At 44.0% G+C, this 27834-nt stretch overlaps 1 protein-coding gene across 2 annotated transcripts in view; it reads left to right on the plus strand.

Annotated features, from left to right (window-relative positions):
• cpped1 (calcineurin-like phosphoesterase domain containing 1) overlaps positions 1 to 7712 on the plus strand; it is a 233636-nt gene extending 225924 nt beyond the window's left edge. For both annotated transcript variants that reach the window (XM_078418303.1, XM_078418304.1), the window contains exon 4: positions 124 to 7712. In XM_078418303.1, the coding sequence (XP_078274429.1) occupies positions 124 to 374 (251 nt within the window). In that variant the 3' untranslated portion in view covers positions 375 to 7712. The remainder of the gene's footprint in view (positions 1 to 123) is intronic.
• Positions 7713 to 27834: the final 20122 nt, after the last annotated feature.

A 27834-nucleotide genomic window follows, 5' to 3' on the forward strand; every position in this document is an offset into this window, starting at 1 on the left:
TTCTCTCCTGAGATGCTACCTGACCCGCTGAGTTACTCCAGCATTTTGTGTCCACCTTCGATTTAACCAGCATCTGCAGTTTTTTTCCTAAGCTAAACAGGGATCTGTTTTGATGTGTTCCAGGTGTGCGCGCTGTCTTCTCTGGCCATTACCATCAGAACGCCGGTGGAAGGTTTAAAGACCTGGATATGGTGGTGACGTCGGCTATAGGCTGCCAGCTGGGACAGGACAAGCACGGTGTGCGGGTGGTGGCAGTGACGGAGGAGAATATCCATCACAAGTACATCAGCCTGGATGAGCTGAACGACGTGACAGTGGACGAGGTGCTCTCCTGCCCTAGTGAGGTCAAGGCTCCAAATCCCCATCTACAATGAAAGGTGGTGAGATGGGGCACTCGCGGACCATCAATGGATGCATTTGTACATCTGCTGAAAGTTCATAGATTTATCTTAAAAACATTATATAAAATCGGAGCTTCCATACTGAGATCATTTTCAGACTATGCTTTTATTTTTGCCGGTGTCTCTGGCAACTTCATTATCTATACTCAACCCTCTGTTCATAAACTCATGAATTCTTAAGACATCGGTGCAGAAGTAGGCCATTCGGCCCATCGAGACTACTCCGCCATTCAATCATGGCTGATCTATCTTCCCCTCTCAACCCCCCCATTCTCCTGCCTTCTCCCCATAATCCTTGACACCCTTACTAATCAAGAAACACCCTTATTAACCAGGAATACAATCTGTCACACTCTTGAGGTATCCAAATAATTAAAGGAAACTAGACCAAGTGGACCTGTTGGGCCCAAACCCCTCCTACATTGGTGCAGCACCCTCTTCTCCCCACCTCCCTTCACTTCCTCCCTCCCCCCCTCCCTCCACCCCCTTCCCCCCACTCCATCTCCCTCAACCCCCTTATCTTCCCTCCTCTCCCCCCCCCTCACTCCACCCACTCCCTCCCTAGGAGATAGATTTAAACTTTAAACTTTAACAGCCGTTTTGACTGTAGTTCAGGAACAAACAAACAAACAAACGAGAGTTTTAGCATATAGAAAAGCAAGAACACCAAAACAACACAGAGTAAAAGTGGTAAGGGCCTCTCCCACTTTAGGTAATTTTAAGGCGACTGCCAGTGACTAGGCTGTCGCCGACAGTTCGCCGGGTGTCGCGGGCATGATCGTGAGGAGTCTTCCAAGAATCGTAGTGGATCTCGGCGCGTCGCTGAGAAACCAACCGGTATGACATTTTCCGGCGACAGCTGGCTTATCCTCAGGTATCGTTGCTTATTGTGGGCGCTGTCGTATGCTGTCCCCAGGTTTGCTAGATGCATTTAGAAGCACATAATATTAAATTAAGTAAAGTCATTTGAAGATACCATAAAATACTTGTGTTTAACCAATTTATTTACCTTCAGGACATTTGACAGGTAGATTGGAGGCGATAGTTTGACGGTCAGGTAAGCGTGGGAATTTTCGCGATGTTTATGGCCATCAGCGATTACATTTAAAGTAGGCTCTCAACCCAGATATGCAACCCAGAAACCAGATATGCATCTCCCGTATATTTTCAAAGAATGCCCACACTCCGCACAAAAATCCATTTAACCACTTTTAAAATTACATTTCTTAATACTGCTATTAGTAAACTGGAAGTCAATCCAGTTTATGCTTGTATGAAGCTTGGTTTTCAAGTAACCCGGGCAAGATGTTATATTTCAAAACTCTCAAGTACATACCGATTTGTCAGTGATTTCAGCGAAAATTAGGACGCTGGAGAAGCATTGACAGTGTGAGAATTTCGCGATGTTTCCAAAGACGGTGTAATCGCGACCTGACTCGGCATTGTCGTGGTCATTGTCGTCGGGTAAAAGAAAATTTCGGCGATCTGCTACGACTTTGACAGTCGCCTAGAAAATCGCCTAAGTGGGACAGGCCCTGTAGTCAGGATATAGTTTTTGAAATGTTCAGTGTTAGATTAATTAATTACAAATTACAGCAACTTTCTTTTTTCTGGTACGAGCAGTTTGTCGGATTCCATTTATAGAGCAATTTCACTATCACTCCAGAATCCTCCCATTGGACAGAGCCTCTAGCAGATACTTCGTTATGTGTCCAATCAGTGTGTTAATTGGATATCGCTGTGGTTCTGAGGCAGCTTGAGCCATTGTTGCTTTCACTTCAGACTGATGCAAATGTAACGCAAAACAAAAAGCCACTTGACATCTTCTCCATAATCTGTAAACCATTCTTTACGTGGGAAACATTTCAGTGCCAAAATTGACACAGAATCTCATTGCTATTGTGGTCTGCTGTCCCCGTATAACCTTTTTTTTTTGTCTTCCCGGCACTGACTGCCAAATTGTCAATGTATCAATGATCAGTGAGCACAAAACTCCTGGCTAAAGGTCTATTCAGCATTGAGGGTGTGCTGCCTCATCAGAAATGTCAATGAGTATCACACAAACAAAATACACATTATCTGGTCTTTCTCAGATTGCTTTTCCCTCCACTCTTCCTTCAGTCTGAAGAAGGGTCTCGACCCGAAATGTCACCACTTCCTTTTACTCCAGAGGTGCTGCCTTGACCCACTGAGTTACTCCAGCACTTTGCATCTATCGTCAGAATATACCAGCATCTGCAGCTCCTTTCAACACACTTTATGTAGGTTTGCTATGCAACTTCAATATGGTAGCTGTATTATAAATACATTTCTTATGTACTTATAATACATAAGAGATTATGAAATCAATAAGTAAGCATGATGTTCCCACAGTCCTTCAGTCCAAAATGGCCTACTTCTTACTCTGAGGCAATTGCCTAAATAACATGAAGGTCCAAGAATAAAGAGGAGGCCATTTAAAACTGTGGAATTTTCTGCCACGGAGGGCAGCGGAGGCCGATTCTTTCTGCTAGCCCCCAGAGCTCTATCTAACTCTCTTTTAAATTCATCCAGTGAATCGGCCTCCACTGCCCTCCGTGCCAGAGAATTCCACAAATTCACAACTCTCTGGATTAAAAAGTTTCTTCTCACCTCAGTTTTAAATGGCCTCCCCTTTATTCTTAGTCTGTGGCCCCTGGTTCTGGACTCCCCCCAACATTGGGAACATTTGGCTTGGTAAATGTAAAAACTATCCCTGGTGGGTGTAGGATAATGTTAATGTGCGGGGATCGCTGGTCGGCGCGGACCCGGTGGGCCGATAGGGCCTGTTTCCGCACTGTATCCCTAAACTAAACTAAACTAAACTAAACTAAACTAAACAAAACATGCCTCCCAACCCGGGCGACTATTTGCGTGCCAGCCACAATCGCCCCACATTGTAAAATCTCCACTGGCTTTATCTTGCACTAAAAACCTTTATTTCCTAATCATGTACCTGTACACTACGAATGGCTCGATTGTAATCATGTATTATTGTCTTTCCGCTGACTTGTTAGCACGCAACAAAATCTTTTCACTGTACCTCGGCACACGTGACTACAAACTAACTAATGTGGCAGTGCCAGGATGAACAGGAACGACTACATATCAAGGTCTCAGCTAAATTTAAGTGGTATCAATATAATCCTGAATGACATTTTACGGTCCCCTTTGGCACCGAGATCAGTTAGTCTTGCACGGGACCATCGGGAATCTCAAATGTAGCGAATTAAGCTGAAAGTTGTAGAATACAATGGCAGGTACCACAAGGAGCTGTTGCATTTATCCAGCTCTAGCAACCGCAGCATAGATGATACTGCAACTTATAATCACACTGCATCATTAACCCAGAAAAACATTGCAAGCCGTTTCAGAGAGCAAGCAAAGGAACAAAGATCTATCCATGTCAGCTTTGTCACAGCACTGTTATTAGAGTGCGACAGTGACGAGTTCTTATTAATTAGATGACAATGTATAATGGCTACGAGTGACCCATCTAGATATACAGTTCCATATTTAAAGTCATACAATCAGCACATACAATAAACGTGAATTCACAACAAGAAAATCAATTTGGACCACAGTTTTTGACAACCACATACAAATTTAGTAGCACTCCAGTCACATGTCCTAATAAGGTCCCAGCTGGACAATGGAACTGTGTAGGAAGGACTGTATCTGCTGTTCCAGCTGTGGACTCCTGTATATCGGTAAGACCAAGCACAGGCTCGCTGCTCGTTTCGTTGAACACCTCCGCTCAGTCCGCCTAAACCTACATGATCTCCCAATGGCTAAACACTTTAAACCCCCACTCCCATTCCCACACTGACCTTTTTGTCCTGGGCCTCCTCCATTGTCAGAGTGAGGCCCAGCACAAATTGGAGGAACAGCACCTCATATTTCGCTTGGGCAGCTTTCACCCCAGCGGTATGAACATTGACTTCTCTAACTTCAAGTAACCCGTGCATTCCCTCTCTCTCCATCCCACCCCCATCCTAGTTCTCCGACCAGTCTGACTGTCCCCTGATTAAATTTTTATCTCTGAATGCTTTGTTGTCACCTTCCCCGAGCTAACAATGATCTATTCTACATTTTCCTTGAACCGCACACCCTTTGATGTCTCATTTTCACACCTTACCCTTCCTTATTTCTGTGTCTCCCTCTCCCCTGACTCTGAAGAAGGGTCTCGACCCGAAACGTCACCCATTCCTTCTCTCCAGAGATGCTGCCTGTCCCGCTGAGTTACTCCAGCATTTTGTGTCTATCTATGGGCAATGGAACTTCCCCTTCCTAAAATCGGTTTTGTAAAATATATTTAATCTTTACTCTTTACTCTCTTACTTGATCAGCACCGGTAAAGAGAACATTAATATCAAACAAATCATAAAGTGTGTTAGTGCCCTGTTTCTCAACAGGATAATTTGTGTGACTACTTCACCTTTATACACGATCAATAGGTAACTTCTGGACAAACCGATGAAGAAGCAGGTGAAGGATTTTTAAAGACTTGCATTCTAACCGCAAGAGGCCCGAAAGCCAGTGTGGTATATTTGGGATATGTAGTCACTGTTAAAATGTAGGCATGCTAGCAGTCTGATGAGGCATAGCAAACTGCTGCAAACAGCAACTGAATAAATGTTGAGACCATCGGTTTACCAAGAAACGCAAGAAGAAGGATGAGAGGGGATCTTATAGAAACGTATAAAAATATAAAAGGACTGGACAAGCTAGATGCAGGAAAAATGTTCCCATTGTTCCCAGAACCAGGGGCCACAGTCGAAGAATAAAGGAGAGGCCATTTAAAACTGAGGTGAGAAAAAACTTTTTCACCTAGAGAGTTGTGAATTTGTGGATTTCCCTGCCACGGAGGGCAGTGGAGGCCAATACACTGGATGAATTTAAAAGAGAGTTAGATACGGCTCTAGAGGCTAGTGGAATCAAGGGATATGGGAGAAGGCAGGCACAGGTTACTGATTGTGGATGATCAACCATGATCACAATGAATGGTGGTGCTGGCTCGAAGGACCAAATGGCCTCCTCCTGCACCTATTTTCTATGTTTCTAAGAAACATTTCTAAGTCATGCTATAAAGTTGCATGTTCACCTGAGAGAGCAGAGCAGATCTTGAATTAGCATCTCAATGACAAATCACCACCTTTGACTTTCCGGCTGCCCTTCAGCAGTACATTGTAATGTCCGTTTGCATTTTGCACTCAAACACCTGAAGTGGTACTTAATCTCAATCTGAAGAAGGGTCTCCACCCGAAACGTCACCCATTCCTTCTATCCAGAGATGCTGCCTGTCCCGCTGAGTTACTCCAGCATTCTGTGTCTAACTTCGGTGTAAAACTGCATCCGCAGTTCCTTCCTACACTTAAACTCAGAACCTCTTGATTTGGAAGCAGGAGTATAACCAACCTTTATAAATATGTTACATGATCATGCCTCGTGTTGAGTATGCCCCATGCCTCAGTACTACCAAACTAACAAACAACGTGGTGACTTTCACATAGTATGAATGGAACGAACGTGTGTTAAATCATTTAGAGTTTGCTGGCTTCATTTCTATATATGGAAAGTTAGATGTGCCGAGGAGCCTCAATTATATTCCCTTTCTTCTCCAGCTTTTAAAGGCTAAATGTGCTGTCAAATTAAACTTCATGCTAAAGGTACCCACTGCTGTTTATGTGCAGCAACATCTACCAAAGATCCGGCACAATTAAACTATGGTTTGTCCGTGCTGCCATGCTCCATTGTTAGCAATCCAAAAATGACATTTCGCTGACCATTAACATAGTTTATATACCATGTGAAGTTGCAGCCATTGTGTAGTAGATGTGAAACTAAATTTGCCACAAGCCAAAATCTTTACTACTATTAATATCTCTTAAGCAGCAGCAATTTATTAACTAACAGCCATCACTCCCAGTGGGAGCCATCACTTGCACAATAGATGATGATAGTGATGTGACATTTGAAACATGGATGATGGACACAAAAGAAATGGAAGAAGAAGCCATCACTCTCTTTGCTACTGAAAATTAACAATTGCAATTAAAATACAAGGTATACACTTGTGCTGCAACACGAGGATAAATGCTCAAGCCCAAAGCCAAAATACAAGCTAAACTGGAATTTAGAAGGATGAGAGGGGATCTTATTGAAACATATAAGATTATTAAGGGGTTGGACACGTTAGAGGCAGGAAACATGTTCCCAATGTTGGGGGAGTCCAGAACCAGGGGCCACAGTTTAAGAATAAGGAGTAGGCCATTTAGAACAATAGACAATAGGTGCAGGAGTAGGCCATTCGGCCCTTCGAGCCAGCACCGCCATTCAATGTGATCATGGCTGATCATAACGGAGATGAGCAAACACTTTTTCAGTCAGAGAGTTGTGAATCTGTGGAATTCTCTGCCTCAGAAGGCAGTGGAGGCCAATTCTCTGAATGCATTCAAGAGAGAGCTAGATAGAGCTCTTAAGGATAGCGGAGTCAGGGGGAATGGGGAGAAGGCAGGAATGGAGTACTGATTGAGAATGATCAGCCATGATCACATTGAATGGTGGTGCTGGCTCGAAGGGCCGAATGGCCTTCTCCTGCACCTATTGTCTATTGTCTAACTAATTATACACATTTCCGCTAAGGACAATAACTAACTCCATAAGCAATAATCAGCTACCTGTATGTAATTAATGCTCCTTCAAATTTAAATTGTTGGACTTTTAAAATGTTTTTTTTAAATATTCCATTCTTCCTCTGATTTTCCTTTAAAAATCAAATTATCTGGCTTTCCCAACCTAATTTTTGATTTGCACTCTAATGTACATGTTTCTATCCTTGTATTGTTAATTTGCAATCCTAGAGTCTGGTTAATTAATGTGATCCAAAGCTCCGTGCCCTGGTCACTCAGGTTTCTAATTGCAATTTCAGGAACTTGCCCGTATAAAATGTGAAAACCTAAATGTGAATCAACCTTGCTGGAAATGACAGGCCCGCCTGTTAACTTAAAACATTTTTTTTTGTGATTCTTTTATGCACCAACTGTAATAATATTAATAACATTATTTTTGCAATGTATACTGTAAATGAATATGTGCAATGAACTACAAAACATCAACATTGCTATAATGCTTAATCTGCCATTTTGTTTTAATAATACCAATGATCCTTCTCATTTTGCAAATGTTAATCTACATTCTCAAATTTAAAACCGACTGCCAATGCAAGATTACTTTTCAGAAGACACCAGGCAATTCTTGCCCTTCACTGAAAATCTGCTTGATTATATATTATTTCCATATGCAATCATTTGTGTTTGCTGTAATAAAATTGTTTTGTCTATTTGCACATGGTTCCATAGCCCTCTGTAAAACATTAACTGGATGAGAGTTGAATTGGTGAATGCAATGTATAATGCAGGACCATGTAAACTAGAAGGATCCCCAGTTTGATCTGATGCATTGGCTAATCTTCGTCACGGTGGCGCAGCGGTAGAGTTGCTGCCTTACAGCTCTTGCAGCGCCGAAGACCCGGATTTGATCCCGACTACAGGTGCTGTCTGTACGGAGTTTGTACGTTCTCCCCGTGACCCCTGTGGGTTTTCTCCGAGATCTTGGTTTCCTCCCACGTTCCAAAAACGTACAGGTTTGTAAGTTAATTGGCTTGGTATTAGTGTAAATTGTCCCCAGTGTGTGTAAGATAGTGTTAATGTGCGGGGATCGCTGGTCAGTTCGGACTCTGTGCTGAAGGGCCTGTTTCAGCGCTGTTTCTCTAAACTAAACTAAACTAGTCAAACTGGCCATGGAATGCTACAATTGATCTTAGTATCTAACAGTCAGGGAGAAGACTGGATGGGTGAATTGGTGGTGGAAGTATTAATTGAGCAGGATTGGACCCTGCTATGAATACATTCAGCATGTAGGCATATCCATGGTTGTTTATCCACCCGAATCATGGGGAGAAATGGTGGGAGAAATATTATCACAAATAATGTCATTGATAACTGTAATCAAACAGAAGGTGTAGAGTGTTAGACACAAAATGCTGGAGTAACTCAGCGGGTCAGTCAGCAGAAGGAATGGGTGACGGTTCGGGTCGAGACCCTTCTTCAGACCCGACCTGAAACGTCACCTATTCCTTTCCTTCAGACTTGCTGTCTGACCTGCTAAGTTACTACTCCTGCTTTTTGTGTTTAATTTCAGTTTAAACCAGCAGCTGCAGTTCCTTCCTACAGGTGTAGAGTGAGTCCGTCTTGTCAGCCAGCATTTATGGAGAGAGAATCAGTGTTAATATTATCTCTATTTCTTTCTCCACAAATGCTGCCTGACCTGCTGAACATTTCTACCTCTATTTTATTTCAGATTCCCAGCGTCTGCAGAATCTTATACTTCTGTAATAAACAGTAGACCAGGTTTCAGTTCTTGAAGGTAATATTAAGGAGATTCTGACATAAAATCAACACTAAAACTAAACAGAACTTTTGTTATCGAATGTTCTTGTCAAATTTGTTGGAATTTGTAAGTTCTCTCATTCAAATTTCTGAAGCTGAATCCATTTCTGTTCTCACAACCTGAGCCATAGATTGATGCTGACAGTTTTGAAATTTAAATCTGATCTTTTAATAACTTTAAACAATTATTTTGGTGAAGAATACAGAAACTGCTTTGCCTTGTTTCTGAATTTTGTTGAGGAAAAAAAGTGCTCTTATGTGAATAGCGGCCATTTGTGTTTATAAAGTTGTAATGTGTGACATGCTGCACATTTGTATAATTGCATCATAGCTCAAACACATTAGTTGTTTGGAACAATGTAATTACATTGTTAATATTTCCTGTGAAGATAACTGGGGGAAAGGTCTTCATCCAATTAGTCAAATTTTAGACAGTTCCTTAATATAAACATAGCTGTGTAATGCAATCATTTTCAAAAATCCTGCCCCAGCCAAGTGACAGGCCAGCTCCTTGAAGTCAATAATTTCTCATTAAGAGTTTCCTTGTTAGCAGTAAGTAGCTATATAATTTGGGCACTTCTGCAGGTGAAGTGAAAGCACCCTACTGTGCAACGCGGAGTAAATTTGAAACGGCAACACCGCTGTGAAGTAAAGAGAACCAGAACACACACTGATCAAGCCATCTCATTCCAAGCAAGCTCTCCTCTGCACAGAAAGATCTAGCGTCAATTAAATTATTCATGGAAAGTGCACAGTCAAAAACAAGGTAGCTTGAATCCGGGCTACTCAGGTGTAAATGTGTACTCTGAGGTTCTTAAACCTCATCAGTGATTTCTTGTTTTCTAAAGATAAGACGAGATCATTTTACAGCCACGTCAATGGTTGTATTGGAGTAAACCTTCCCACTCTATCTCCACACGGTATCTTCATGGCTAAGCTTAAAAGATGCCCGGTGCTAACACTCGTACACTTCCACCCTCACAACAATCATCCTTACAACACGGTGGCGCAGAGGTAGAGTTGCTGCCTTACAGTGCTGACAGCACCAGAGACCCGGGTTCGATCCCGACTACGGGTGCTGCCTGTACAGAGTTTGTGCATTGACCTGTGTGGGTTTTCTCCGGGATCTTCGGTTTCCTCCCACACTCCAAAGACATACGGGTTTGTAGGTTAATTGGCCTGGTATAAATGTAAATTGTCCCTAATGAGTATGTAGGATAGCGTTAATGTGCGGGGATCGCTGGTCGGTGCGGACTCAGTGGGTCGAAGAGCCTGTTTCCGCGCTGCATCTCTAAACTTAACTAAACTAAACCCATCTTCAGGCAACCATTCTTATGTTTTATATGAAGCAAGATGATGTTGGAAACACCCAGCAAGTCAGGCTCATGTGAAAGATGCCCAGATGTTTAAAGGAGGGAGTGAACAAGCACGCTTGGGTGAAAGAAGACAAAGGGAGTTGGAATTCACACAAGGTGGAAGTTAAAGCAGGCCCAGAGTACCAAATTGACACACTCCATTTTCTCTCTGACCGCTATTCAGATTACAATTCAGCTGATGGCCCAGAGGCACCTAGGGGGAGAATTCAGATTGTAATAGAGGAGGGAAAGCAGGGAAGGTCAGCCTCTCACAGCACAAGACTTATTTGGTGGTCTGAGAGAATCACTCCCCAGCCTACAGGCTTGGTATGTAACACTGACTGCTGGATTCTTTGTGGTTGCCAGGTTTTCCAAACACCAAGTGTTGGCACTTCCAATTGCTGCCAAAATATTCCCTTGCCAGACCCGTCTCTCCGCACAGGTAACCTGGCACTCTGCCCTTCACCCAGCTGCAGGATCTGATGAACTGGTTAGCTCAACATAAATCACGATATCCCAGTAGAAAACAGATGGACTAACACTTTGCACAATACTGCGATGCTGCATGATTGGAAGAAAAGGAAACTGGAATCTAGATCCCTAGTTCCCAAACGACATCAGACCGAAGCACATACGTGGCTCGCACATGAAGGCTATCAGTAGGACACCTGGATGTCACTGGCCATCAGTTCTTCATGGTCCACGAGCCAGTGAAGTGCAACTGGCTGTAATATCCACCGGGTGGAGCCGCGATGGCAGCCTCGCCTAAGTCTGTGTCTTTTTTGTCTTTTGTTGTTATTTTTAGTGTGTTTTAAAAGTTTGTGTTAATGTTCTCTGGTTTGTTTTATGTGGGAGGGGTGGGCGGGGGGGTCGGAGGAAACCTTTTTTCAATCTCTTACCTTGCCGGAGTTGCAATTGTTTTCTGGATCTTATCTCCGGTCACTCTGCGGCCTAGCATCATGGAGCTGGAGGCCTTGCTCGAGACATGTCCCCACCGCGGGGACATGGACACCATCAGAGTGTGCGATCCCTTGCCTGGGATCGACGCACCAACCGCGGCCTGTGGACTTCAACATCGAGGAGCTCGCAGTCTCGGGTGGAGACCGATGTCGGGAGCTCTGAACGACGCAGAAGGTTCGACTAGTCGCGGCCCGGGGTCCGATCGCCCGGCACGGGGGAGCTGAGATGCAGGAGCTTGATCGCCCCGACACGAGGGCCCAAACACCGGCTAAGGGGTTCAAGATCGTCCCGTCAACAGAAGGTTAGAGGCCCCCGACCGCTGGAGGACAAAGAAGGGAGAGATTGAACTTTTTTCGCCTTCCATCACAGAGGAATGTGGAGGAGTCACTGTGGTGGATGTTCATGTTAAAATGTATTTTGTGTGTTCTGTTCCTTTTTATTGGTATGACTGTATGGCAAATGAAGCTCCTCGTATGTTGCAAAACATACTTGGCTAATAAAGTGTGATTGTGATTATGATTATGACATTTTATTGGCTTTTTATGGCTACCCGAATGGACCAGTGATTTCTCACCTTCGCTGGTCACACTCTGGCCGCCATCTTGTACAAGGGAGGAGGCTTCAATCCACTGGATCTGTACTGTTGGTCCCATGCCCTCGATCTCTCCTCACGGCCCTGAAAGTAGACTCCTTTTATGAAACCATTGATCATTTCCACTTCCATCAACCGTGCTCAATAGACAAGGTTCTTCCTCAGTTTGAAGAAGGGGCTCAACCTGAAACGTCACCCATTCCTTCTCTCCAGAGATGCTGCCTGTCCCGCTGAGTTACTCCAGCTTTTTATGTCTATCTTCCTCAGACATTCCACCTTCCCCCCAAACCTCTCTCTCGCTGGTGGACGAGCTGCCTAGTTTTTACATCAGCAAATGGGAACAGTGTTCTCTGCCTATGTTATCTTAACCTAAGGTGATTTTGTGTACCTCTATCGAGTCTCTCAACTCCAAGGAGTTCATCCCCAGCATTTCCGGCCTAAATTCACAACTAAACTGCCTGACCCATGGAACCATTCTGCTAAATCTGTGAGGGGAAAATTGTATTTGTGAAGTTCCACCGAAAGGTAAAGAACCTTCTGATTTGGCTTCGGGCAGAAGGGGTGGCACAGTGGCACAGCGGTAGAGTTACTGCTTTACAGTTCCAGAGACTCAGGTTCGATCCTGACCACGGGTGCTGTGTGTACGGAGTTTGTACTTTCTCCCGGTCACCCGCGTGGGTTTTCTCCGGGTGCTCCTGTTTCCTCCCGCACTCCAGGTGCATGGTTCCCTGAAGGTCGTGTCGCAGGTAGGTAAGGTGGTCAAAAAGGCTTGTGGCACTTTGGCCTTCATCAGTCAGAGTACTGAGTATAGAAATTGGGAGGTCATGTTGCAGTTGTATAAGACATTGGTGAGACTGCATTTAGAATATTGTGTTCAGTTCTGAGCACTATGTTATAGGAAAGATATTGTCAAGCTTGGAAGGGTTCAGAAAAGATTTACGAGGATGTTACCAGAACTAGAGGGTGTGAGCTTTAGGGAGAGGTTGAGTAGGCTGGGTCTCTATTCCACGGAGCGCAGGAGGATGAGGGGAGATCTTATAGAAAATCATGAGAGGAATAGATCGGGTAGATGCACAGAGTCTCTTGCCCAGAGTAGGGGAATTGAGGACCAGAGGACATAGGTTTAAGGTGAAGGGGAAAAGATTTGATAGGAATCCAAGGGGTAACTTTTTCACACAGAGGGTGGTGGGCATATGGAACTAGCTGCCAAAGGAGGTAGTTGAGGCTGGGACTATCCCATCGTTTAGGAAACAGTTGGACAGGTATCATGGATAGGACAGGTTTGGAGGGATATGGACCAAGCGCAGGCACAAGTGGGACTCGTGTAGCTGGGATATTTTTGGCTGGTGTGGGCGAGTTGGACCGAAGGGCCTGTTTCCACGCTGTATCACTCTATGACTCTATGACTCCAAAGACGTACAGGTTTGTAGGTTAATTGGCTCGGTATAAATGTCAATTGTCCCTCGTGTGTGTGTAGGATAGTGTCAATGTGCGGGGATCGCTGGTCGGCGCGGACACGGTGGGCCGAGGGGCTTGTTTCCATGCTGTTTCTCTAAAACTAAAACTAAAAAACAGAAGGTCCTGCATCATGGGAAGGCTGAAATTATTTTGGGTGATTTCTTGGGCTGGGACAAACTACAGGTGCCAGCACTTTAGATCAAACACTGACATGCTTTTAGAACATACTTCATTCCTGAGTCAGATAGTCAAACAATTTTAATTGTTTGGATTCCCCACCCCAGCCAGTAGTGGGGCCGGCTTGGCAAAAGTTGAACATTGCTGCAAGATTTGATGCCTCACCTGAACTGAAGGTCAAGGCTGTTTAAAGTCACTTTACAGCTGGCACAGAGAGGGAGAGAATCAGCTTCCATAATGAAACCCCTCCACAGAGTTAAAACAATGTGAACAGCTGCCAGAAACGGAGAACATGTTGCAGCTTGCTCGAAAGAAAACACATTAAAATATAATTAAGGTTTAGTGATATTTTCAGGTTCCACACTTCATTATATTATTCATTCAAATGATTAACTAGCATTTACTAAAACTCTGCCATCAGAATCTTATTAAAAATGAATAAGTACAAAGACCTGTTACCAAGAACCATTTGTAGCATATTACAATCGCAGTCTCCATGGTCAACTGTCTAATGACCGCAATACATTACTTCTTAATAAAATTACTTTCAGCAGTTGGGTTTTGAGCTGCAGGAGGTCTCTCAATTCCAAGTTGCAACTCATTACTGCTGCTGTGGCACCACAGGTAGTTCCCTGCTTACTTTGCTTTGTATTTCATCAAATAAGTTGCACACATAGATACCTCCTGACTACCGCATCAACCGAACGGGCTGCTGCTTTCCAAAGTTTTTGCCTGCTATTCAATCTCAGCTGTGAGAAGCCAGATCCTATATTCATTGTTTCCTTCTCCCCCTTCAGTCACCTTGCAATTAGTATCGAGCTTGTTCTGCAGTGGCACCTCTTTCAGGCGGTCAACATGAAACAAAAGACAATTGAAAGTCAAAAACAGACCAAGGGTAGAAGGAGTAGAATGCTCAAGGACATTCACCCCAACAGCAGGCATTCAGAAGAATCATCTTCTACATTTTAGTGAAACCTCGATATCGGATGTGACTGCCTCACAACGTAACTCATTTTTCCGTTGCCATTTAGGAATGAACTTCAATTGCTTCTTTGTGGTTCAGGATTGGTAAAACAGTTCATGTGTTTTGATGGCATTTTTGATGGCTTTTCCTTCAGCCTTTCTATCACACACTGAATGTCAGAGGCAACAAGAAATGGCTCTAAATAACAAGGAGTTTGCTGAAATAACCCAGGATGCATGGTCGGGGTCAGAGGTCGAGGTCGGCTCGGCGGTTGAAGACGGGACACGTGGATGCCGGAGGACGATGCGCCTCTGAGAACAAAGGGCGGGCCTGGCGTGGTGGTCCACTGTGTGGAGAATAAAGGGGTGGCCTGGCGTGAGGGTCCACTGTGTGGAGAATAAAGGGGGGCCGGCGTGGGAGTCCACTGTGTGGAGAATAAGGGGGGGCGGCGTGGAAGGACCGCCGAGAATGAAGGAGGACCATAAATAGAATATGCTAAAAATGGTTTGTGTAAAATAAAATACTTTGAAACTTTGAGGGTGCCCTTTATGTGGTGACCCTTTGCATACCTTGGTTATGCAAAATAAAGAAAATCACTGTGACTTGTCACATATGACAATAAAGTATCATTCATTCATTCATTCATTCATTCATCGGAGTGGGAACTGCCTTACATCCTCCTCGTCCACCCTGGGTAGTTCTACGGAACTGGCAACATTTGCAGCAAAGCGCCAACTACGATACTCTGAAGCACCAATTGCCACTTTTGACTGTTGTAGTTGACGTATGAAAGAAGATTCATTCATCCATTCATTCTCCCCTCTGCCCCATCGTCAACAATTTGTCCTGATGCAGCCACATTGACTGTACAGCCACAGAAGCACATCAATGCCTGGACTTTCACAGATGGCTATTGAGCCTCCCATGACTCTTAGCAATTTCTACAGATGCCCATGGAAATCATCCTGCTCTGATGCCACAGGGCAGGATGGCACAGCTCTGCCCAAGACCAAGGAGATTGCAGGGAGCTGTGAATTCAGCCCAGTCCACCACGTATACCTGCCTCCCTACAGCACCAACTTCATCCACACTTCACTCTGCCTTGGAAAACCGGGCAGCGTAATCAAAGGCAACTCACACCCCTGTCATTCTCTTTGTATATCTCTCCGATCTGGCATAAGGTGCAAGAGCTTGAGCGCACATACCGCCCGATTCAGCATCAGTGTCTACCCTGCCGTGATTAGACCACTAACCAGACCATTCATATCCTAGGGATGGATTTCTATTCTTCCCCTGTATCTTGGTGGACATGATAGGAAGAAACCAAACCACACCCTCCCACACTGCCCCCCAACGCAGGTCTGGAACAAACTCTGAGAGAAACATTCATTTATATTAATAATATTATATTGATATATAGTGGGCACAGTGGTGCAGCGTGGAGTTGCTGCCTTATAGCGCTAGAGATCCCAACTATGGGTGCTGTCTGTACGGAGTTTGTACGTTCTCCCCGTGACCCATGTGGGTTTTCCTCCGGTGCTCCGGTTTCCTCCCACACAACAAAGACGTACAGGTATGTAGGTTAATTGGTTTGGTAAATGTAAAAATTGTCCCTAGTGTGTGTAGGATAGTGCTAATGTGCGGAGATCGCTGGTCAGCGCAGACTTGGTGGGCCAAAGGGCCTGTATCTCTAAACTGAAAACTGGGTGGCGCAGCGGTAGAGTTGCTGCCTTACAGCGAATGCAGCACCGGAGACTCAGGTTCGATCCTGACTACGGGCGCCGTCTGTACGGAGTTTGTACGTTCTCCCCGTGACCTGCGTGGGTTTTCTCCGAGATCTTCGGTTTCCTCCCACACTCCAAAGACTGGGTAAATGTAAAAATTGTCCCTAGTGTGTGTAGGATAGTGTTAATGTGCGGGGATCGCTGGGCGGCACGGACTCGGTGGGCCGAAGGGCCTGTTTCCGCGCTGTATCTCTAAATCTAAAAAAAAATCTAAAAAACTAAATATTGGTGTTTGTGAAAACAAGTTGGATGAGAGGTATCTATCAAGACAGCTGAAGAACATCCAATTCCTTCCCACTGTTGCTGCTGATCCCCAAAATCACACATCAGCAGATGGTGTGGGAGAGCAGGATGTGCCATCCAATGCAATCTTTGAGGAAGTAAATGCAGCACAATTGATTAATATATTTTGACACCAACATTCTCTGCTGCAAATTTAATTTATACCAAGCTGATGCTTTTCAGATGTGCTATCTCACTGATCTGTTAGGACTGCCAACTTATCATCAGGTGGGTCTGCTACCACTCAGAGCAGTGGATGACCAACACTCTTTGAAATGGAGTGTTAAGTTCAACAAGAGAGAAACATCGTTCAGCCCATCATCTAGTTTAAGGTACCAGGTTAAATTGTCGGAGATACTGATGGCTGCATTTGTGAACGGTTTTCTTCAACTTGATACCACTGGGTATTTGCTGACTGAACTTTATACTTGAGGCAACTATTGGTGAGAACAACTTCCCTTGACTGGTATAAATTTTGTGAATAAATACCTTCGATTTGTACCAGCATCTGCAGTTATTTTCTTACACTACTTGTTGCTCCACTGCGATTTCTCCTCAAGGTATGTCCACTTTGAAGAAGTTGTCCTCCTCTCTTCGACGAGAGTTTAGCAACATGCTCTCTCTGTGATTTCTCCTGCCCTCCTGCTCTATGACCACATTCTGACACAGACACGCTACCACAGCCACATCTGCTTTCTTGGAACTTGAGTCTGATGAAGGGTCTCGACCCAAAACGTCACCGATTCCTTCTCTCCTGAGATGCTGCCTGACCTGCTGAGTTACTCCAGCATTTTGTGAATAAATTCCCTTGACTGGTAACAGTTCAATACTGCAGCATTGTTCTACTTTTTTTGCTAACCTCATTTATTTTCAGTATTGAACTGCAAGAGAGACTAATTGGAAAACTTTAACCTGCAAGGCACTGAAACCAATATCCATTGAACATCGTAAAACACAAGTGTTGGATGGGGTGAGAGCAGATCCACCCAAGACCCACAACAGCCCTTGCAGGTGAGACAGGGCTTCACTTACACCTTTTCAAACCTCATCTACTGCATCTGGTGCTCCCGATGTGACCTTCTTTTTAAAGAAATTGGCAAATCCAAGTGTAGCCTTCTCCATTGGCAAGGCCGTGTGTGGACTAGCTGACAGCTCTGGCAACACCTGTCCACCAAGGTTTGCTGGAACTCCCAGTTGCTAACCACGTTATGTCCCCTTTCCATTCCCATTCCCACACTGACCTTTCAGTCCTGAGCCTCCACATTGCCAGAGGTCACGCACAAACTGGAGGAACCGGCACCTCATATACAGCTGGGGCAGGTTACCACCCAAAGGCATGAACATCGAATCCTCAATTTTTAGGTAATACACATCATACCCCCTTCTCCCTTCCCTGTGTCCCCTACCTTAGTGTGCACCCATTTCCCATCATTATATTCCTGGATCATCACTGCTGTGTAGTTTAGTTTTTTAGTTTAGCTTAGAGATACAGCGTGGAAACAGGCCCCTTGGCCCATTGAGTCCACACCAACCAGCGATACCCGCACATTAACACTATCCTATACACACAAGGAACAATTTTACATTTATACCAAGCGAATTAATCTACAAACCTGTACGTCTTTGGAGTGTGGGAGGAAACCGAAGATCTCAGAGAAAACCCAGGCAGTCATGGGGAGAACATACAAACTCCGTACAGACAGCACCCGTAGTCGGGATCGAACCCGGGTCTCTGGCGCTGAAAGTCCTGTAAGGCAGCAACTCTACCGCTGCGCCCGCGGTGTAGTGATACAGTGACCAATTTGCAAAGGCAGCTTCCATTATACAGAAGTACAAAAATAAGGACAGAATATAAAGAGAAAAATAACAAGCTTCTGGGAAAAACACTGGGGAGTGGTACTAATTGGTTGCTCTTTCAAAGACCCCACCAAATGGCCTCTATCTGCCTCTAACATCAATTCGGTTAATAACAAGCATGGCTTTGATTTCCATGTGCAATGTAGGAGCATAATTGATTTTAGTTTGCACTCAGGGAGTTAGGCATGATCATTCAGATGAAATGGACTGACCTGCTAGACGACATTGCATTGATGTTGAAACGTGCAGAGCAAAGGAGCATGTGTGAAAGCCAGTTCTCAGCAAAACACTCTTGCAGCAAAGCTCCTGGAGGATCAGAGAAACGTGGACAGCACCATTTGGGTGGTGCGGCGGTAGAGTTGCAGCCTTACAGCGAATGCAGCGCCAGAGACCCGGGTTCGATCCCGACTGCGGATGCTGCCTGTATGGAGTTTGTACGTTCTCCGCATGAAATGCGTGGATTTTCTCCAAGATCTTCGGTTTCCTCCCACACTCCAAAGACGTACAGGTTTGTAGGTTAATTGGCTTAGTAAAATGTAAAATATTGTCCCCAGTGGGTGTAAGATAATGTTAATGTGCGGGGATCGCTGGTCGGTGCGGACCTGGTGGGCCGAAGGGCCTGTTTCCGCGTTGTATCTCTAAACTAAAGGGCCTGTCCCACTTTAGGTGATTTTAAGGTGATTGCCGGTGACTAGGCTGTCGCCGACAGTTCGCCGGGTGTCGTGGGCATGATCGTGAGGAGTCTTCCAAGAATTGTAGTGGATCTCAGCGCGTCGCTGAGAAATAATCCGGAGTGAAATTTCTCGGGGACAGCTGGCTTGTCGCCAGGTATCGTTGCTTATTGTGGGCGCTGTCGCCTGCTGTCCCCAGGTTTGATAGGTTCTCTTAGATGCATTTAGAAGCACATTATATTAAAATAAGTAAAGTAATTTCAAAATACCATAAAATGCTTGTGTTTAACCAATTTATTTACCGTCAGGACATTTGACAGGTAGATTGGAGGCGACAGTTTGACGGTCAGGTAAGCGTGGGAATTTTCGCGATGTTTATGGCCATCAGCCATTACATTTAAAGTGGGCTCCCAACCCAGATATGCAACCCAGAAACCAGATATGCATCTCCCCTACATTTTCAAAGAATGCCCACACACTTTTCACAAAAATCCACTTAACCACTTTTAAAATTATTATTTTTAATACAGCTATTAGTAAACTGGAAGTAAATCCAGTTTATGCCTTGTTACAGTGAAGCTTGGTTTTTAAGTAACCCATACAAGATGTTATATTTCAAAACTCAAGTACTTACCGACTTGTCAGTGATTTCAGCAAAAATGAGGACGCCGGAGAAGCATTGACAGCGTGGGAATTTCGCGATGTTTCCGAAGACGCTGTAATCTCGACCTGACTCGGCATTGACGTGGTCATTGTCGTGGTCATTGTCGTGGTCATTGTCATCGGGTAAAAGAAAAGTTCGGCGATTTGCTACGACTTTGACAATCGCCGGCAGTCGCCTTAAAATCGCCTAAAGTGGGACAGGCCCTTTAATCTCAACCTTTACTGTGCCAAGAGCATCGTCATGATTCCAACAGAATATCGTCTCCTGCCCTTTGATCATTATTCTGAATTACCAGAAGTGGCAGACAAGACAGGGCAAGACCAAAGTCTCATGTAAAACATGCAACCCGTATGCTTTGTGGACTTTTCCCGCTTAACATTAAGTAGCTTTTCCTAAAATGGTGACTGTTAAAATAATTTCCATGTACTCAAGTACAGCCCCCAACCCATGCTGCATTAACAAATCTGTATTTAAATAAGTTAAGTTGCTCACAGGATCCGTTTCAACTGCACAACTTGCTGAGAAACATGTAATACTTCAAAACAAGAAGGTATAACCTTTGTTTCCCTCTACGATATTAAACGTCTCCAGTAAAGTAGCTCCTGACACTTGCAATATTATGCCCAGTGGACCAGTTGACAGCTAAAACATCTACTTTAACTTGCCACTTACCTCCAGCATATTGAGTTGCTCTCGACTACATGAAGTGTAATGCCAGTAATTCACACACAGAACCCCATGGGACGTCTGCTCAGACCACACTCAATTTACTGCTGAAGGCATCACGAAGAATACATTTTTAGGTGAAATATATATTTGATGCCAGGCTCAAAACTAATAGCATTTCTGATTAGAAATTCTGAACTAATAATCACTATTGTTGACCAGGTGATCCCACAACCACACTCACACAGCAGGCAAAAGTGCATTTTGTCTTTTGTGCATTTGGTTTCAAGAAAAGCACGGCCTGGCTGATTTTTCACCATGATCTACATCTTTACCATTTACCAAATGGTGTGTAACACAGAGGAGAGTGCTGTGCACTCACATTAAATGGAAGCAGGAATGTTATCTTGCTCAATTGGTTCTTGTTGTAAATACCTTGTCAGTTCATAACCCAAAATATTTACATACAACATACACTGATGAGCCGAAACATGATGTCATCATGGGCACTCTGACCGGTCTGCAGCTACACAGCCCCATACGCAGCAGGGTGCGATGCACTGTGGTTTGTCCCTCCTCGGACCACATTCATCCCGTGACCACCATTAAAGTTTTCTGTGACTTGTGCCACAGTAGACCTTCTGTCGGTTCGGACCAGACGGGATCGCCTTCGTTGCCCTCGCGCATCGATGAGCCTTGGGCGCCCAATACCCTGTCGCTGGTTTGTGGTTTGTCCCTCCTCGGACCACTGTCGGTAGGTACTCACCACTGCTGACCGGGAGCACCCCACAAGCCTTGCCGTTTCAGAGATGCTCTGACCCAATCGTCTGACCATAACAATTTGGCCCTTGTCAGTCGCTCCGGTCTTTACTCCTGCCCATTTCTCCTGCATCCAACACATCAACTTCAAGAACTGATTGTTCACTTGCTGCCTAATATATTCCACCCCTTGACAGGTCCATTGTAACAAGATAATCAATGTTATTCACTTTGCCTGTCATAATGTTTTGGCTGATCAGCGTATATGTCATGCACAATCAGTTCATAAGTTCCTTAAAATGTGCCGCGATATGGGCGTATTGTTCATATCACTGTATGTGTATCTGTACTTCATTGCACTTGTGCACGTGACAATACACTTGATTTAACTTGCACAAATACTCTGTAAAATGGAAAAGGGGATTGTATGTGAATTCCCTTCCCAGCGCAGTGTGGAATCTATCGGAATCAATTCTGCAAAGGTTATTTATCCTCACCAACGGAACGCAGGTCTATTACTGCTGTGAAATGGAAACTGTCCTTTTTCCATTATCAGCAAAAATACAAAAGAAAATACGAGCTTTACACAAACTGCAGCTTGAAGTGAAAACTGTTTACTTTAGATTAAATCATAAGTGAAAGGTAATTTGTTAAAACCAACAAAATTAGAAAGATTACAGCAGCATAATGTATTATGTAATGAAATATAACAGATTTCCACATAACTGAAAATAACAGTAATATAGATGGCAATAATTCTATTTCATTGAGTATGACATGTTAAGCATATCTTCATAAAGTACATGTAGTGATGGCATGCAATTAGTAGATATCTTCACTGGAAAGCGTTTAAATTGCATTTCAAACCCAGGTTAATTTCACTCAACACATTCACTTCCACTTAGAAATCTCCTCAGCTCTGCAGATTAAAGATGTTATTGAATTCCTGCATTATTTGCAGTTAAAGTTAAAACTGATTTGGTCTGTTTCGTGCACACATTATCCAGCAATGTAAAGGTGCAAAGGATTCTCATAACACTGAGGAAACGTACATCAACAACTGACACACGACTGAAGAACTGTTCCCGAGACCTTTCAGTTTCCTTGTGAAAAAAATCATGACGTACAAAGAATTCTCTTGCTTCATATTTTTGACTTATTTTCTTTAAAGTTCCCCTTAGTGATTTAACTATGGACACTACCAAGAGAACATTTGTTGGAGGAATTTTAAAACAGAATTATAAAAGCTGTGAATTGTGGAAAATAGCCTTCAAAAGCTGGAAATACTCCGCGCGTCACAGTTGTAAAAGGTACTAACGTTTGGAGTATTTTTCGGCATTAAAAAGATACACATTAATGTAACCAAGAAAATTGATGATGTTGTCCCGATGGACTTTAGAAAGGTTCAAGGTACCACATAGTAGGCGTACCCAGAATATTAAGGCACAAGACATGCTGATGAGTTGTAGGCAGAGGGTAGTGGTGAAAGGATGCTTTACTGATTGTGAGACGTTGACCACTGGTAGACTGCAGGGAATCCTGGTTGTTTATGAGATATCATTGACATGGTTGTGAAGACAGAGGGTACAATTAGTACATTTGCGTCTGGGATGAAAGTTGGTGCTGCTGTAGAGAGTGGGGAAGGTTGTTTAAGATTACAGCAGGATGTCGGTCGGATGGAAAATTGATCAGGGATGGAATTTCATCCGATCATATATGAGGATATGCATTTTGGGATGTCAAATAGGTGTGGGACATAAATGGTAGGGTTAGATACTATTACAAAGGCAATTAGATAGCCAAGGCTTAGAAGGATAAAGACTGGGCAAATGGGATTAGTATAGAGGGCACAAGTATGATGGAGTTGGTGGGCAGCTATTCCATTTCCATGCCGTACAATTCTATTACTTGAAACGTTAACACTTTTTCCTGATTACAGTTAATGATTGGCCCCCAATCAGTTTTTAAAGTGTGACATGCTTTTAAAGTTCACGGCCCAATAACCACAAACATTTCTGTAGGTTTGTTTGTTGGTTACTCAGTTTTATTGCAGAACTACCGGCACCTTTAGTGAGTGAAATTAAACTTGAACTAAAACACAATTTTTATACACATTGACAAATGGTCCCCTTTCCAAATGGCATCACAGTTGGTTTCTCGAATGCCAGTTTACAGAATGTGTAATTAGAGATGAAAGTTTGATTTATCTTGAACCACACACTCATTGTTTCAGGAGTCACAGATCATTAACATTAGTAATTGGAAGCTGGGCATGTATAAATGCTGACAATACTTTTGTTAAGGAAACTTTTTATTCAAAGTACACCTATCAGTCTTTTTGCTTCCCCTTCTGATTTACCAGTTCTTCAATATTTATTTCAAATCAATCACTAGATCCTGTTCATTATTAGTCTGCCTTTACGAAATTGATAGTTAACACTTTTTCCTTGTTACAGTTAATGATTGGCCTTCTATCAGTTTTTAAAGTGTAACATGCCTTCAAACATTTGCTTATCAGCTGCAGCCTAATAGTTAAAATATGGAAGTAGGAGGCATAAAGGTCTTTCAAATAAACCTCATTACTAATTTGCAGCATTATTTGACTTCACGAGGAAAACCTGATACTGAACAGTAAGAACATAGTGCTTCTAATTTATCTATAAATTCACAATACTAGCAAATACTAACCCCCCTCCCTCCCTCCCTCCCCCCCCCCCCCCCCCCCCCCCCCACCGTTTGCCCAGTTCCTCTGCAGTTGGCCTGCTCATTAAACATGTTTACAATGGAAAATAAAAACCAATACAAATGCAGGCACAGCCAATTAAAAGTAATAACCTAAACACTGCTTGCCCCCCCTCGAGATTCTTCTGAAGCATGTTTAATTTATATTTAATAAATACAATTAAATTCTATTATTACATTATGCCTAAGTAACAATTTACTTTCAGCAGCATGACATCAGATTTAGAATAAATCACCACAGTAGGTGTCTGTTCATTTTCACCCTTGGACAAGGACAAACGTAGAATATTATGTGATACATCAATTGTATTTGGTTGAAGTTGAAGTTGGGTCCATCACTAATATGTGGAAGGTGAAAAATCAGCCCTTGCGTTTTGTTAAATAATGCAATCAATTAGTTGATTGATTTTAAAAGGAAATAAACTAGATTAGATTAGCCACAAAATGCCGGAGTTACTCGGTGGGACTGGCAGCATCTCTGGAGAGAAGGAATGGGTAACGTTTTAGGTCGAGACCCGTCTTCAGACTTCAAATTAGTAATGTATTGTTTATAAACGGATCACGTGTCAAAAGTATGGTTCAACACCAATCGGATAAAAATCTCCATGTCTTCTTTGAAAGATAATTGTAGTGAAGGGAAAGTGCCAGCATAAACATCAATTGTGAGGACTGGACTTTAGTTATAACTAGACCAAGTGGACCCGTTGGGCCCAAACCTCCCCTGCATTGGTGCAGCACTCTCTCCTTCCCCCCCTCTCCCCTCCCCTCCCCCCTCTCCCCTCCCCTTCCCCCTCCCCCTCCCTCCCCCCCTCCCCCTCCCTCCTCCCCTCCACCTCTCTCCTCCCCTCCCCTTCCCCCTTCCCCTGCCCCCACTCCATCCCCCTCAACCCCCTTATCCTCCCTCCTCCCCCCTCCCTCCTTCCCTCCCTAGAAGATTGATTTAAACTTTTAAAAATATAACATCGATTTCAATGAAACTTCTTCCACAGCACCAAAGAGACGACGGTGAGTAAGATGGGCCTAAAATTGTCGTGCTATCGTGTACCATTTTGGCTGTAGTTCAGGAACAAACAAACAAACAAACGAGAGTTTTAGTATATAGATTCTAGGAGAGAGAATTTCAGCTCCCTCTACCCAGAGGATAGGAGTAGTTGAAATGGTCAGGCTCCATACCAGCAATTTGTCCAGTAAATTTGCAATTTGGCATTTCCGGTTTTAATCACACGGACTCCCATCGATAGCTGCACGGCTTTCAGGCTATAATGGGCAACAAATCAAAGTGGGACAGAATCGCTGGCAACAACACATCCCTTCCCGACAAGCTCAATGTCTTTGATGCTGATTGTGAACAGAAAGTCAGTGGGTAGACATCTTTGGCCAACGGCCTCAGGGCCATCCGTCCCCCGACAGTGCCCCAGATCCCAGAATTCCCGAGAGTGAAGCCGCAGAAAGCGACTGGCATGGAGCCAGCACAAATCTCTGTAACTGGATCCTCGACTTTCTGACCAACAGACCCAATCAGTGAGGATAGGGGACAAATCATCCTCCACGATAATCCTCAACACTGTGTTCTCCGCCCCCTTCTTTACTCCTTGTACACCCACGACTGTGCAGCCATGTACAAGTCTAATTCAATTTACAAATGACTCCATTTACACCTCACGCTGCCTCGGCAAGGCCAGCAGCATAATCAAGGCCGAGTCGTGCCCTGGCCGCTCCCTCTTCTCCCCTCTCCACAAAAGGTATAGAAGTGTGAAAACGCACAGCTCCAGATTCAGGGAGTTTATTCCCAGCTGTTATCAGGCAGCTGAACACTTCTACCAACAACCAGAGAGCAAACCTTAACTTCTATCTATCTCATTGGAGACCCTTGAACTATTTTTGATCGGACTTTACAGGCTTTATCTCGCACTAAACATTATTCACCTTAATGTCCCACTACATTCACACTACAGGTAAGAAAGAACACAAACACCTCCTTCCTACAAAGGTCAAGGAAATTTGGCAATGATGTTTACCAATTGGATTAATCTCCAATAATTCTTCCCAATTTCTACAGATGCACCACAGAAAGTATCCCATCCAGATGCATCATATGGCATCCGCTCTGCCAAAGCCACAGAAATCACAGAGAGTTTTGAACTATGCCCTCACATGCCCATCATGCAAACCTGACCCTCGCCTACCCCCATCAATTCCAGCTACACTTCCCATTGCCTCGTGAATGCAGCCACCATAACCAGGTACGTCTCACATTCTGTGTAGGGAAGGAACTGGATTAAACCGAAGATAGACACAAAATACTGGAGTAACTCAGCGAGACAAGCAGCATCTCTGGAGAGAGGAATGGGTGACATTTTGGATCGAGAATCTTCTGACTGGTCTCAGAAGGGTCTCGACCTGAAATATCATCCATTCTTTCTCTCCAGAGATGCTGCCTGTCCTGTGGAGTTACTCCAGGTTTTTGTGTCTACCTCTCACATCCTGGTCATTCTCTCTGCTTCCATCTGCTATCGGGCAGAAGATACAAAAGCTTGAAAGCACATAGCACCAGATTAAAGAACAGTTTCTTGCTATTTAGTTTAGAGATACAACGCAGATACAAAAACCTTTTGCTCACCGAGTCTGCGCCGACCAGCGATCCCCACATACATTGACACTATCCTACACACATGAGGGATAATTTACATATACGCCAAGCCAATAAACCTTTGTACCTGTACGTCTTTGGAGTGTGGGAGGAAACCCACACGGTCACGGAGAGAACGTACAAACTCCGTACAGACATCACCCGCTCTACCGCTGCGCCACCGTGCCGCCCAAACTCAAACTAATATCAAACTCTTAAATGGTCTTTCATAAGTATTCCACATCCCCCAATCTATCTCATTGCAGCTCTTACACTTTTTTTGTATCTGCACTTCCTATGTATCAGCAAGTTTTTTTCTGTTTTGCACCACCTGATATAATCATGTGCGGTATGATTTGACATAGAACTTCCATAGGGCAGCATGGTAGCGCAGCGGGGGAGTTGCTGCTACACAGCGCCAAAGACCCGGGTTAGATCCTGACTACGGGTGCTGTCTGTACGGAGTTTGTACGTTCTCCCCATGACCACGTGGGCTTTGTCTGGGTGCTCCGCTTTCCTCCCACATTCCAAAGACATGTAGCCTTTTTGGCTTCTGAAAATTGTCCCTAATGTGTAAGATACATTGTTAGTTACAAGGTGTTAGTTGGAGTGAACTCGGTGGGCCAAAGGGCCTGTTTCCACTCTGAATCCCTAAACGACACTAAACCCTTATCAGCACCTTAATACAGCCACTTAAAACTGTCAAAAAGCTTCTAGAATACACTTTGAATCTATACTCAGTGAACTAGCAACAGTGTTGTATGAAGAAAATCTGAGCGTCACTGATAAGTCATGGAGTCATTCAGCATGGAAACAGGCCCTGCAGCCCAACTTGTCCACACCGGCCCACATGTCCCAGTTGCACGAGTCCCACCTGCCTACAATGGCCCATATCCTTCCAAACCTGTCCTATCCATGTACCTGTCTAACAGATGATCTCCTCTGAGCAGAAAAAGACCATCACAATACTCCCCCCACCTTATCTGTCCCTCAACATCCACCATCCTACTAGTTATGTGTCGGAAGGAACTGCAGATGCTGGTTTAAACCGAAGAAGTCTGAAGAAGGGTCTTGACCCGAAACGTCACACATTCCTTCCCTCCAGAGATGCTGCCTTTCCTGCTGAGTTACTCCAGCATTTTGTGTTTATCCGACTAGTTATTGTCTCTCTGTAACAAAGGGATTTCTATCCTTTGTGGGACCTATTCTCCCACATCGTTTCTCCCTTTAGCCCTCCAGCCATGCCTGCCTTGTGGCAAAAACATTCTTTGGGAATGGGCCAATGAATATGTTCCCGGTTAACTGTTGAATATCCCAGCAAAGGGTTTTGCTGTCTGCTTCCACCAAGTGTCAAAGGCATCCCTTCAAAGTCCCACAGATCTAAATAACCATGAAGACTGCCTAC

Source organism: Rhinoraja longicauda, chromosome 21 (assembly GCF_053455715.1).
Source record: "Rhinoraja longicauda isolate Sanriku21f chromosome 21, sRhiLon1.1, whole genome shotgun sequence".
Taxonomy (NCBI): Eukaryota; Metazoa; Chordata; class Chondrichthyes; order Rajiformes; family Arhynchobatidae; genus Rhinoraja; species Rhinoraja longicauda.